Source organism: Corapipo altera, unplaced genomic scaffold, assembly GCF_003945725.1.
Source record: "Corapipo altera isolate COAL_440 unplaced genomic scaffold, ASM394572v1 23, whole genome shotgun sequence".
Lineage (NCBI taxonomy): Eukaryota > Metazoa > Chordata > Aves > Passeriformes > Pipridae > Corapipo > Corapipo altera.
This window is the reverse complement of record NW_020884878.1, coordinates 22,521,466-22,535,949: the sequence shown is the minus strand read 5'-3', so window position 1 is coordinate 22,535,949 and position 14,484 is coordinate 22,521,466. Positions and strand designations below refer to the sequence as shown.

The 14,484-nt window shown below is 35.2% G+C and overlaps 1 protein-coding gene across 3 annotated transcripts in view; it reads left to right on the top strand.

Annotated features, from left to right (window-relative positions):
- The window catches only part of ARHGAP5 (Rho GTPase activating protein 5), a 48,275-nt gene that overhangs the window by 22,104 nt on the left and 11,687 nt on the right, over positions 1–14,484 (top strand). For 2 of the 3 annotated variants that reach the window (XM_027637777.1, XM_027637776.1), the window contains one exon: positions 3,156–3,303. The exons of the other annotated variant lie outside the window; for it this stretch is intronic. In XM_027637777.1, the coding sequence (XP_027493578.1) occupies positions 3,156–3,303 (148 nt within the window). The remainder of the gene's footprint in view (positions 1–3,155; positions 3,304–14,484) is intronic. 3 annotated transcript variants of the gene reach the window in all.

Below are 14,484 nucleotides of genomic sequence, written 5' to 3'. Positions count from 1 at the left end.
TTCCCCTTTGATAAATAAATTATTGATGATAATTCTGGTGGGTTGAAGGTAAGAGGAAAAAAAGGAAGACGAGCCTGTCTTGAACAGAGAGGGCTTGCTAGAGTAAGCAGCCCATCCATAAAGGGGTTTGATAGATAGGTTTGGGCAGGTTTTAGTTGTTTAAGTTAATTTTAAGAGGTTGTATTTAAGTGTATTGTACTCCCAAGACTTGTAGCTGGCTGAAGTCTCAGCCTAGTTTCTTTCCAGATGATGAGTGCTACTTATCTGGTTCCCTGGTACCTACGGTCAAGAGGGTTAAACTTGAATATTCTTTATGTCTGTATTTTTTTCATGGTTTCATGCTCTTTGTAACATTTCTGGTTTTGAAACCAAGAATTGGATACTTTTTCATGCTAGAATGTGTGGTTTTTTGTTTACCTTGTCTTATATTAAGAGGACTTGAGCTAATCTTTTGCAACATGTTTGGTGATTGAACTACTGCAATTAAAGCAATACTGCAAGTAAATGCTTTTATTATCAGCAGTGAAAGGCAAGTTTGGGGATTCTCAGAGTTAAAATATTTTCCTGCCAAAATATATAAGGATCTGTTAGAGGTTTGGCTTTAACTTCAGTTAGGGTATGAAGAGAAGTTGTCTTTGGCAAGAAGCAAGTGGTGAAACCCATGCTGAAAGCTCAATATAAGTGCAGCAATCAATTATAAAAAAACCCCACAGATTTATATGAAAACTAAGGATTCAACTTTATAGTGTTGGGCTGTTCTTTTAATTACTAACAGGAAAACAGTGGTATGTGAAACAATCTTTTTTGCTGGGTTTAAGTAACAAAACTTTTGTGTTGGTTCTTGTCTTCTCTAACTTGGTGCCTATTAGTTCTTTTTCATTATGATGTAGAAGAAGAATAATGAAGAAAACCAATACTTGCTACATGCAGTACTAGATGACTGCTGTATTGTTGGCGAGTAGGTGCATTGGGCATAACTATTAAAGTACCTAAGGCAAAATCATAATCTCTCTGCCAAAATCTAGGAATATTAAAACTGTTCAGGTGCCCTTTAACTAAAGGAATAGTTTAATGTTGAACTGGTTTTGTTCATTGTTTCATTAGAGATACTTTAAAAGTTAATCTTACACAGAAAATTTCTGATAGTCGTTATTGTGACTAGCAAATATAAAAGTTCACTTCTGTATCTGGATCAGAAAAGCTGCTGTTTTCTCAAAGTGGGGAACAGGGATTTAAAAAAAAGCTGTCACTAAAACATACTTTTTTGGAAATGAGACCCATATTTTTTTTCCCTGAAATTAGTTAATCTTTTGGCAAATATCAGGTCTTTCGCACAGTAGCACACCATTTTGTTCAGGACAAGTTCTCTACTTAAGAAGTCTAGACCCACAACTTAAGGAAAGCATGGAAGCCTCAAATCAGGAAATAGCATGTTGGTTTTTTTTAACGCCTTAATCTCTTGTTTTTAGTTTACAGAAGTGTTTTTTGTGAAGATTGTGTAGATAGTGTTATTTGCAGGAAGATTTGATTTGCTCTGTCAGTGGAGGGTTTATGCACTCACAGCCCAAAGAAAGAGAAATTGTGAGAGAGATTTTAATAAATATTGGACTGGAGAGAGACAAAATGCTTAATGATACATAATGGGAAATAGCTGATAAACTTATTGCTGTAACTCTGCCTAGTGAAATAATCATTTCATGTTTATGGAATTGTCTTGCAATTATCGTCTCTTCTCCTACTCTACTTTTAGACAAGTTTGCAAAGGACTTCAGGGTTGTTTTTTTTTCTTTTTTCTCTTTATTCTTTTTTTTTCTTTCTGCTTTTTTAAGTTCTTCAGACAAATTCTCATTTTCCAGTTTGGAGATTAAACTGATTTCAGGTAGACAGTTCACCTAAGAAACCTTTCTCCCTTCTTAAGTGTATGATGTCATACTTGATTAATGTCATACTTGATATCTCTGTCCCTTGCAACCATTCTTCTAAACGCAGGACAGCTATTAGAAAAAAGCATTCTTTACTCCAATTTTGCAGATATATTTAATATGTCATACTATGTCCAGGTATTCTACACAGATAATAATATTTATAATTTTCATATAACTTTTGTAGAATCCTGGTTTATTATTCCATAACCAGATTGCTTTCCAAGAGTCACAGTGTCTTTTTCTATCCTGTTGATCTAAAATACAGAGTCTTGAGTGCTGCTTCATTTATTCTAAGATAGGGGGGATATGCACTGAACATCTAGGAAAAAAGCATTTAAATTTTTTTCCTTTCTTTGCTGCTGTAATGGACTTATCTCTAAAATGGTCTTTAATTCAACATTTGACAAAGATGTTTTCACTTAGTTTTATACAGTTTAGCTTCAGCGTGCTTTCAGCTGTTGGTAATCTGAACTGGTTGCTGCCTAAATAAATATTTTTGATGATGTAATGTGGTTTCATCAACATTCAGAGATGAAACATGGTATCTAATACAATATAATTCTTGTAATCATCCAAAGATGATTTATCAATTCCACTGATTAAAGTCCTTCTCAAGGAAAAAAAATAAAAATAAAAGCAAGCAATAAAACTCCATATGAAACGTCTTCTTAGATTTGATTGTATGCAAACCTTCTTTTGGCTAAAGTCCTGTGCTTGTAACAAAGCAATCATGCTTAATAGGAGTGCCTGCAACTTTAACTTCGAGATTGATTGTTATACATTCTGCATCATCATGTTTCTTGTACAATTGTAGTATAAAGATTATTTTGTATCTTTAACTATATGCAGAACTTCAGAGTTTTATCCTAACAGTTTTTATAGAGGTCATGAATCAGATGTGATTCATATAGATTCATTTGTGAGCAGTGTTGAAAGTTAGTATGTAAAGACTTGTCCACAGCACTCTGAACAAGTGGTGCCTTTATTTCTGTTTCTGTGGTATTTCAGTTACTGATACATTGGGTTATCCTGTTCCTAACGTGATACAAAAAGGGCCAAAGCTTTTAGAAGTTATTTGAGTGCTTTGTATCTAATGTATGCTATTTAGAAAGTACATTTAATTTTTATTCATTCAGTTTGTGTGATCTGTTTGTGTTTACTGAATGATTGCAATATGAGTTAGTTAAAATGTTACTTGAATATTACTTAAATAACTCTGTTTTGTTGTAGCCAAAAAAGAAAACTAAGACATTCAATCCTCCAATCCGTAGAAACTGGGAAAGTAATTACTTTGGGATGCCCCTACAGGATTTGGTTACACCTGAGAAACCGATACCTCTGTTTGTTGAAAAATGTGTGCAATTCATTGAAGATACAGGTAAGATAGGAGGACTGTTGGAGGAAAGACTTTCCCACTTTGCATAATGAGTAAAGCCTCTCATTTTCTGTTTTAAAGTACTTCTAGAATTTTGTCCTAGAAATAAATAATTGTGGGCTAGGCACATTTGAAAAGTAGAATGTGCTTTCTAAGTTGTGTGCTTAATATGTCTTTTGACTTTATTTATACAAATACTTAATTACTTTTTGGCAAATGTTTGAAGTTTAATGTGTTTCCTATAATTTAAAAAACATATCTTTTTCTAATGGCAAATGACTTTTTGGTTTTCTCTCTCTCCTTTCTCCCTGGCTTCCTGGTTGTGTGTTTGTCCCTGCTTTCAGCCTATTAACTGTGTGACCATGAGGCAAGTAGGATGATTTTGCTGGTCCAACAGAAGACTACAGTTAGGAGTGGGGATTTGTTTTGAGGTTTGGGAATGACCTGTGGTTGGGTTTTGTTTGGTTTTTTGGGGTTGTTTTTTTTGGTTTTTTATTTTGTTTGTTTTTAAAGATTGTGAGCACCAGTTTTCAGTTAGTTGTAGATCCTGCTTGCTCTGAAGTTTCATAAATGCTGTATTGCTATATTTGTAGCAAGTGGCAGTGTGACTGAGCTTAAACATCTATGGGGCCGTTTTATGACATTGTTTAGCATAAAGTAAAACAGCACCTTTTTCAATGTTTGCTTAGTTCTGTAATACAATTTTGGCTGTAAGATGACAGTAGCAGTTTTAGCAAGAGTAAAACTGAAGGGTTTTCTGTCTTATGGTAAAATTCAGTTTTGCTGCCATCTGTAAGAGTAGTGTTTCCAGAAGAATTACTACTGGTGGTAAGCCTAATAGCTGTTTTTACAGGTTCACATACTGCATTATTGCAATAAAAAAATGAGTTGAAACCTCAGGCACTGATCTTTTTATAGTCAGAGATGTTAGCATAAATATGTCTTTAATCTTTACCTTCTGTGTATTCCTTGCTTAAAGGTAAGAGTTGTATTTTCTTCCCTCTTACTTTTGCTTTTTCCACCTCACCCGGTTAAAAATGGGGAAGGAGGAAGAAGGGCAAGGAGTAATAGTGGCATAGGCAGTTTAATGTATAGATTGTGTTTGCTTTTTTATGTTGCAAAAGTATCCCAAAACAAACCAACATAATGTCATGGCTGAGTCACTGAATTGCTGTTCTTTAAAAGGGGCTACATCGTGCTACTATGTATACCTATAGAAAACGGACATTCTCCAGTACTGAAGACCAAGTGACTCTTTTAACAGTTTTTAAGATCTAGCAATAACTTGATTTGAGTGTGTTTAACTTTCTAAGAGTATTTTCAAACAACAACATTATAAATCCAGTTCTAAAGAAAGTTCTATTTGCTTAAAAGTGTTGTTGTCTAATATCTGTTCATTTTGTGGTAAACTTTCCAAATAAAAGTCTATTTCTCCTGAAGAATTTTCACCAGCTTGTGGAGTGAGAGAGCTATAATAGCGTGGGAACATTATTTGTTGTCCTTTCCCCCCCCCCCCATAGTCATCAAATCATACAAACACCCAGAAGATTTAGCACTTCTGCTCTCCTCTCATGACCTGTCTTTGAAACATGTTTAGTTAAGCTGCTATGTGTTCAAAATGTAGGAACTTCTCGAAAGTGATTACTCAGGAGGCACTGCTTTTTCCTTTAGTGGGTTGGGTATAGGTTAGTTCATCCTGGGATGCTGCTGTGCAGCTGGAGAATTTTAATTCTGGCCATACATATAAGCTGGACAAACGCTGTGCTATCTGCATACTTTGTTTGTGGCTGTGAAGACAGTAGTTGTCTTGCTTGTTTTGTTAAGCACTTAGAACAAAACCTCTGCTTCTGATCTGTATTACAATTTTCTTTCTTCTACTCCAGATTCTGTGTAAGTAGCTTTTGTGTTCTTTTCAGCCTCCATACTTGGCTGTGGAAGTTTTATTTTTGGTGTGTATTATTTTTATATTGGATTAATATGCTGTAGATATTTGAGTGTCTTCAAGCAGAGATAGAATGTATTTGTTGCTTTTGAGAGAGGAGGATGTTCACTTGCATTGCCTTCAAATCCTGTACTGAGATAGACTCACATGACTAATTTTGGGACTGTCTGAGAAAATTCCACAAATACAGATTTGGAGGTTATTAGTCTGCAGAAGGCAAGTCAGGATCTATTGGCTCCAGGCTGGAGTCTAGAATGGTACCATTCCTATTTGATAAAGCTTCTTGGCCCTGGGGAGTCATCCAATAGTCAGCTGTCTCTTAACCAAATCAGCCTACTGTCAGTACTAACTGCACTGAATACCAATGTTTATTATCATTGTCTTTTTAGTCAAGGAGTGCAGTCTTTTCCAACTTGGCTAATCCGTATATTTCTCCTACAGAGGACATAATTGTTTAGCTTTTCCTTTTAAAGTACTTTCACGGAGTTCATCTCCTTCCCTTTGTATTATAATATGTAATTTGGATTGTTGCTGAATTCGTGAAGATGTGATTAATCTCAATTTGAAGGGCTAATCTTAATTTTTAATGTTCCCAATTTCTGCTTTGTGCCATTATACAAGATGGTGCTTTCTAGCCACTCATCTAAACTGTGACTGAGGCTAGAAACTATGCAGTGGGAAAAACAGTTTTCTCTGTTTCAGATGTTTTCCATAATTCTGGAATATCCTCACAAAAAAAAAAAGTGCATGTCAGTAGAAGAGGGACAATTTGGAAAAATTAAAGTACATCCAGGAGCTAAAAAGTTCTAGCCTTTTATAAATCAATAGATTTTTCTTTTGAAAAAACCATATGAATCCTGTCAAGGTAAAGGGAGATCTGGTAAAGATAAGGGATCCTAGGTCAGGGCCTGCAGGTGTAGTGTTCTGTTTACTTTGGTATTTTCCAACAGGAAGCATTATTGTGAATTGATTTAGCTTTGTGAGTAAACCACTTTATTTTCGAAATGTAATATAGGTTTTGGATCCCTTTGTAATCTTTCTGATAGTGTTGACAGTAGAAACTGAGGAGCGAAGTGGTTAATACCTGAGTAGATCTAAACCTAATAAGCTCTAACTGTGTCAGAACCTGCATTTCACAGCAGTGTGTGCTGTCACTGATACCAGTAGTATGAAGCAGCAATAGCACGTAATACTTGGGCTTGTTGGAACCTACTGATTAAAAAAAAAAGCATAATACCTTGTAAGATTATCTTAAATTTTGTAATATTGTTACTTCTGGATAAGAAACGAGGAAAACTTTTCTAAATACTGTAAACTAACTTCACTTCTGTGTTTCCACGTTGTCCATGATTATAATTTTTGAACTTATTGTAATTATAGTAGGATGAATAATCTTTTGGTTGGTTGTTAGACTTCTTTCTTGTTGGTTCATTGAACAAGATGATCAAAAGAATATTTTTTTTTCAGGTAAGTAACTTGATAATTGTGAATTATCAAGTTTTCCGCTAAATATCTTCATATAAATGTATGTTTTCAGGAAAACTTATGGTAAAGATACTGTGATCTTATTGTAACCTTTTATGGACTATATGAATACTTTCTCTAGTGACACGCATGACATATAACATGTATAACTCCATGATGTTAACATGTATAACTCCATGTATGCTTTTACCTCTATCACATTCTTTGCAAATCAGTTTGTAAGTGGCTCATGAGGGCAGCTATGTAAATTGACTTTTTGACTATTTTCAGTTAAGGGCTTACAAAAGAAAATTTTGATGATGTAGTTGTTCTGGTGTATTTTGTTACTTTCTCCTGATGGACTGAATAGAAGTTCATTTTGTTTCATCACTTGAAATGAACTAATGAAGTGTATTGGTTTTCTGTAAACCAGGCTTATGGAAATGCATTTAGCAGGGAAAACTAGAGATTTGATTTTTAAGAAAATTGTAGTGAATGTTTTTGTGCAGAAGTAATTGTGCTCAGCTAAGAGATGCTAGAAAAAGAAAACCTGTTATTTTTAAAAAAAAATACTATCCAGTGTAGACCCTTACCTTTTTTAGTACAACTCATTTTTTCTAAGTTTAGGCAGCAGAATTGAGATAATTTTTGAAGCAAAACTGTTAAACTGTATTAATTGCATGAATTCTGTTTCTCTAGGAATTACCAAGTGGAGTATAAGAGGAATATTCTGATACTCTGGTAATTTTGTTTGAGAGAGAGGAACACAGATTTCTGAAGGCTAATTTAATGTCTAACTTCAATAAAATGTTAATATGGTTTCAATTTTGTATTGCAATATCATGTAAAAATATCAAATGTCTAATTTGAACTGTAGAGAGTGTACATGTTTATTGCAAGTTTGTAACTTGAGTGTTTTGTTAGTAACATTTTTATGCTGTTTTACACCACCACTTTGGTGGTAAAAAATTTTATGTACTGTTTGTGTACTATTCAACACCTACTGTTGTTTATTTTTAACTTTCTCAAACTTACAATAATTCAGGCAACATGACTAGTGCTAACTAATACTATTAGCATGTGAGGGGATTTTAAGTATTTCAATATTTTTTTGTGGTTTGGATTTACTTTTTGTATTTGTTGTTATTCGTTGGTGAAAAGTTTGGTATAGATTACATTTTGTTCTGTTTACCAAGGAAGAAGACATCAAATTAATATTATGAATACAAGTGCAGTTTTAGCATTTTGTAAATTTAGCCCCTGATGATATTCAAATTTTAATAATAGCAGCAGTATTTTAAGGTTTTTTTCTCAAGTTTTCAAATGTTTTTTAAATTTTTTAATAGGATATTGATATCCATGTACTTCATTGACCAGATTATAAATTTTAGGTTCTGTACATCATAGAAAACAGATGGCATTAATACAGTGTTAATTATACATGAAACAATTGAAGGAAGAGAAGGTTATTAGAATAATTTGTATTTTAATAATTTAGTTAATTTTTGTGAGACAAGGAGCAGAATAAAGAAGGAAGAATGAATTTGACAGAACCACAATCATATCTTATTTAATATTTCACATGGTCTGTGTGGAGAGCTATAGGTGAAATGAAAAATTGCATACTCGGTATATCTACAATAATTACTGCTTTTGATATTTATACCTTTTTGTAATCCTGCTAAATCTACAATTTTGGAGGTAATTCAAGTAATAGAATATTGCCTTCTTTGAATTTCCCTCACAGGGAAATTCACATACCCGGATCTTTTATGCTGACTCTGCTGTGAGGTCAGATTTTTACATTGAAAGTATAGCTAAGACAAAGGTTATCTTCAGAGAACTGGGTAGAAATAGGCAATGAAAATGAGTCAGCAGCACCTGTTGAGGTAAAAAGGCTGCTAAATCGTGGAAGTATATTCCCAGTGGCTGGAAAATCCAAAAATTCAAGATTGATTATCTCTCCTTTTATTTAAGGGTCTTGGGAGAACTAGAAGCTTTTGGGAGCCTGTTCTGAGAACAGAAAAGGACAGGAGTTTCCACCCCCCTCAGCCTCATGTATGAGAGCTGGCATTCTGAGGTAGTTTCATAAGAAATGGTGTAATAGTCAGGAATATTATCTTTTGCTTTATGCTTCTACCACTTTCTTGTTTTGGGCACTTGTCAGACATCTCTCAGTCAGTGGAGTTCACTGTCTTGGAAATCTGTATCAGCAAAAATGGTCAAGGTCCTGCTGTGTAGTATTGCAGCTGGTAAGTTAAGGGTCAAATATGTGCCCAAACAAGCATGAGGCAGGAAGCAGGAACAAGGGAGGGACAGAAACAGTGGAGGCAGGGAGTTAGACCATCTTTTTCAGTCACAATGATCAGTTAAGTTGACTCAACTGCTGTGAAGCTCTATGTTTAGCAAAAAAAACTGGCATGGGCCATGACTGTTACTCTTGATTCTGGATAGGTACAGTAACAATAGATTTAAATAGCTCTGCAATGCGTTTTGTACCCTCATCGTGTTGGTGAGTGATCCTAGAGTGGGTGGTGTGGTTAATGTGTTTGAGGCCAGGGCTTCAAATGGGACAAATAGGAACCTGATAGAATTCAGTGAGGTCAAGTGCCAAGTCCTGCAACTAGAATTACAAGGACCCTGCAGTGGTACACGCTGAGGACTTGAGTGGCTGGGTATCAGTGCTAATAAAAGGGATCTTGTGGTTGTGGTGGAGAATAGGCTAAGCAAGCCTTTGGTATTAGACTGTCCCAATAGAAAGGGAGGCACTACAGCTGCAGAAGTGGTTATTCCTTTTTGCTATGCACCTGTTAGGCCTTGTCTGAAATACTACAAGAAAAGTGTTGACAAACTTGAGTCTAGCAGTAGAGGGTCAGGGGCTGGAGTTCGTATCTGTGGGTTTATTCAACTGAGAGAGATAAAGACTGAAGAGGTGCCCCAAAGTAGCTTCCCATACCTCTGAGGAGGTGCACCCAGGCTAAAGAACCGAAGTACAGTGTCATTAAAACACAAGGTTCTGATTAGAAGGAAAGGAAAGACTTTTGCTTGGAAGGTTATTTAAGCACTGGTTCAGGTTACCCAGAGAGATTGTTAGAAATCTTGGAGATATTCAAGGTAAGTTTAGATAAACAATCAAATCTGAATTCAGTGTTGTCCCTTGTTTGAGCAGGAGGAGGTTACACTAGATGACCTTCTGCGAATCCCTTCTGTGATCACTTCAAAATTGGCATAGAATAGGTTTCGGTAGTTAGGAGACTACACCAGTTTGTGTTGGCAACTTTGGAATTGATCAGTAGAGAGGAAACACTGTACAAACTTGAGAGGAGGGTAAAATAGGCATGAGTTGTTTCTCCTGACAGAAGACTTGACTACCAGACGGATGAAGGAGGAGCACATGGATTAATTTAGTAGTGCGAGAGAATCACTGAAAACTGTAAACAAATATGTTTTGAAATACTCATAAACACATGTTGTGCGCTTGAGCTGTATTGCTAATTAAGGTATCTCTTCAAAGGAAACATCATAGGAATAATATAAAGAATTCCTAAACCATGCAGATAAGACCAAGATGTCAATATCTTTTACAGAGTGTGTACAGTACTTATCTGCTCCACTTATTCCCCTAGCTTTCTCCAGGCCCAAAGTGACCAAATAGATATATGTATGGAAAATTAGAGTATGTTCAGATGTCATAATTTTTAATGAAGCAAAGAATGCACCTACCTTTTCGTAGGTGTGTTTGTAATGTCATATTAATTGAAGTCTTGAATTCTTCTTTTGAAATGAGCAGGCCATGAAATAAGTGGTTGAGTGACACTGCATAAAGTGATTGATACCTTGTTTAATAATTGGTTAGAGTAAATTATGGAAGTGTTAATTCAACTTTGGAGACCTTCTTATTATATGAGTCTTTCTAAAAGGACTGCTTATTTTTTACACTACTTACTGTTTATTGAACATTTCAATATGCTATAAATTATCTTTTTACAAGAAGCAGTAAGACACTTATTTTTGGTTCTGATTTTCAGTGTGTGAATTGAATGTCATGGGTCTTTAAATGTCAGTGTTGATATGTGTAGATAAGAACATATGTAGAATTTTGAATGTATTTTATGTAAGTAAAGTTAGTGCTAGATTCTTACATAAAGAATTTGAATTCTTTGCTCTACATTCTAGCTATACATAGAAATTACTGTTTTGGATTAGTAAAGTGGCAGTTCCTTTATTCTTGTGTTGTAGCATAGGGGTTGAAAAGGTCAATCTGTGGAATAAAATTGGAGAATTATATAGATCACAGAATTTACAAAGGTAAGTGTGGGAATAATGGTCTCAGCTATTGTAGTGGAGAACGAGCCCTGAAACATTCCATTGGCTACTTTAGGGGAAGGAATTGAACTGGGGAGAGAGACTTGCTGTGATTAGGTGGCATGTATTCAGAAACATAGACAGAACATGATAGAAGAACCTGGCTGTGGATGTTGTTAGCAGACACTGTATGATTTTTTAGCAGTCTAAATGTTAATATACCTGTTGTCACTTGGGAAAAGGCTTTGAGATCATCATAGACAGCTCTCTGAAAACTTAACCTCTCTATACTTGCTATCAAGCAAGCAAAAAAAGAAAAAAGTTGATGGGGGGAAAAAATCATGCTCTTACATAATTCCATTCTGTACACACAGTTTGAATACTAGTTGCAATTTGGTTCAATCTTTCTCAGAATAGAAAAGAATTGGAAAAGTTACTGCATATGGCAATAATGGTAACTGTTGGATAAAGAGGGACTGAACTGATTGGGTTAAAACATTCCTGAGGAAGAGAAATTACATAAATTTATAAAATGAGTGCTGAGAAAGTGTAGAGAAGTTACTATTTCTTTTTAAGAAAAAAAAAAGTTTATGAAAATTTCAGGTAGTGAGCATAAAGTCGGTGTGCTTTCACGATGTACGTTCCTGACTAACAAAGCTGCATTTACCATGATATAAAGACCACAAGTAGGTGACTTAAAGGGGTTTGGATGAATTAGTGAAGGATAAATCCCCAAGTGGCTATTACAACACCTTACGGTGAAACCTATGTAAGCCACCATCTCCAGGAAGCTGGGAGTATATATCACAAAAGATTGCTGTTGGGTTTTGTTGTTTTTTCTCTCCTGCCCTTCCCATGTCTGTCCTCAAGCATATATTACTCAGTGTAGTGTATGGTACAGGAAGTGGCTATTGTACCAGGTAGACTTTGGTCTGGCCTTGTGCTGAAGTTAGCATGTTCTGTGAAGGAACAAAGAGTTGTGAAAATATGTTGGTACCTAAGAATGGAAGTGTCCTATAAATTAATTATGCGTATAGGTGCAGATCCACATCGCTCATTTCCTTCGAAATGCCTTGAACCCCATGTGATGAAGTTTGTTAGATAGGCTGGAAGCCTGATCACAACTGGCAGCAAAAAAGAAGGTACAAGGAGAGAATTTATTAGGCACTAGCAGGTACTTTAGGAAAAGGATAGTCTAGGCAAGGGAGATGTGCTCTGTCTTGAGGTAAATATAGGCTATTGTGACGTGAAGTAAGGAAGAGCTAATTATTTAAACTTAGAGGTGTTGTAAAACTAGCAGGACAGAGAAGCCAACAAATCAGATGATTCTGTTATATAATATTACAGCCGTTGTGTTTGGTAATGTTGAAAATTACAGCTGGACCAGAATGGAAGCAGGATAAGAACATAGATAAGAATTCTGAAAAATCAACCTGCTTGCAGATGAAGGAACCAAATCTTTTAAAAGCTGTCAGAAAAAAAAATGTTGTGTACTTTTTCAGTATAGATATATAGTATAGATATGCAGGAGTTTAAAAGCTAAAAGTAGTGAACTGAAATGTCTGATAAATGATGAAGATCTTAGTGTAACAAGCATTAGAGAGACCTGGTTGGATAATAGAAAGCAACAGAGAATTGAAGCATTACTTAAAAAATAATACTTTAAGATTTTTGGCTGTGTTTACGCACACAAACAGATTAAACTTGTCTCCTTTTGTGCCTTAGGGAAACAGTGTAGTGACAGTTGACCAACTGTTTCATGAAGCATTACTTTCTAGAATATACACAAGCAAGAAAAATTTTTGCTTGAGGAATTCAAGGGAGAAATTTAGTTAGCTGAGTCCAGAATTGCAGGATATTGCTATTTTTGGAAGTTGCCTAAATTCATCTCCTTGTTTAATCTGAAAATTTTCTGAAGTACTGTGTTTCTCAGATACTACACTAGTGCATCTGTCTCCAGAGCAGCCCAGTTCAAGTATTCAAGGTTTATACACTCTGACTAAACAGTGACTGTGTTAGACATCTCACTAACTGCTAATGCAGCACATTCAGTTCCTTTTGCGCAGAAAGAAACTGAAAAGTAGTTGGATAAAACACAGAATACCCTGGAGCTGTAGGGTCTCCAACTGAGAATTCTTGATCCTAGATTGTTCTTATCTGCCAGTGATTTTTTTTTTTTGTATTTATTTACAGCTTCTGGAAAAGGAGTGCAAAGTGTTTCTGCCTGTGATCACACTAGCACATTGGGGGCATTTTTTTGAAAATGGGTTTGAAACCCCTTTCACATGTGGAAATTATTGAATCATTGAAATTACTTTTTGCCCTGTGCCACCACATTATATCTTCTGGTGCTTTTTGAGGATATCAGGGAACAAGGCTCAGGTTTTTTGAAAGGACTGTTTAGGTGTATATTTACAAGAGGAAGACTCTTGGCTATGGATTCGGAAAGCTAAATGATAGATATAAAAGTTTATTGAAGAAACGCTTACTAAAATAGCCTTGATGCAACTGGTAAAGAGACATGTGAATTGTAAAGGCATTAAGAAGGATAAAATGAGTTAGAAGAGTTTGTATGAAATTGTTATAAATTTCCCAGCTGTATGAAGCAGTCAAGTGCTTTCTGTACTTTGGACATTGTAACAAGATTCTTAATGTTTCTTGGTAACTTAAAAGGCACACTCGTGGACTGTGGTGTGACAGAGGAATTATGTATTGATCTGATAATCTAAAATATGTTCTGTTATTGGCCTGTGATGGTAAAAAGCCAAGAGATTTCATAAAGCTCTGAAACTTGTGAATTTTTTTTATAAAATCATATACAGTTATGAAGATGTAGCATATAGGTAATTTTGCACCCATGACGGTAACTTCGAGAATTATGGAACTGTAAACTGCTTATATTCTTTAATGGGTTCTAAAATAACAAAGAAAAAGATCTTGAGTAATGGTGTGATTATCAGGATGGACACTTTCATTCAATGAGTAGCTGTGGGCAAAAAAGATAGCAATGTGATAGGAAGCATCATCACTGGAGCGGAGTGAGCAAGTTTGTGCATGTGCATAATAAAGGTATACTGTTGGATGTTTACCTGGAATGGCTACTGGAATTATGACTCTGTAATACATAGTCAAACAAAGTAGTAATAAGAAGCATGGAGAACCTCTGCTTCCTAACACCCTTCTCCCTTTCCCCTCTTTCCCCACCCCTTAAAGAAAGACTTTTAAATGATGAGATAATTTACCTTAGATAAGAAGTGAAGAGAAATGGATTCAAAGTTTATAAAATATAAATGGTAAAAGGGAAAGCACGTTGGAAGATTAAGTTCTTGTCCTATACAGGAGTGTGTTACACTGTGAAATTAAAAGATCAGAATGAGTTTACAAATACTTGATTCATTTTCTGCGGAGTATTTTTAGTGTGTTATTGCTCACCGTAGTAAGTTGTTAAGCCCAAAATGTGAAGATAGTTTTTA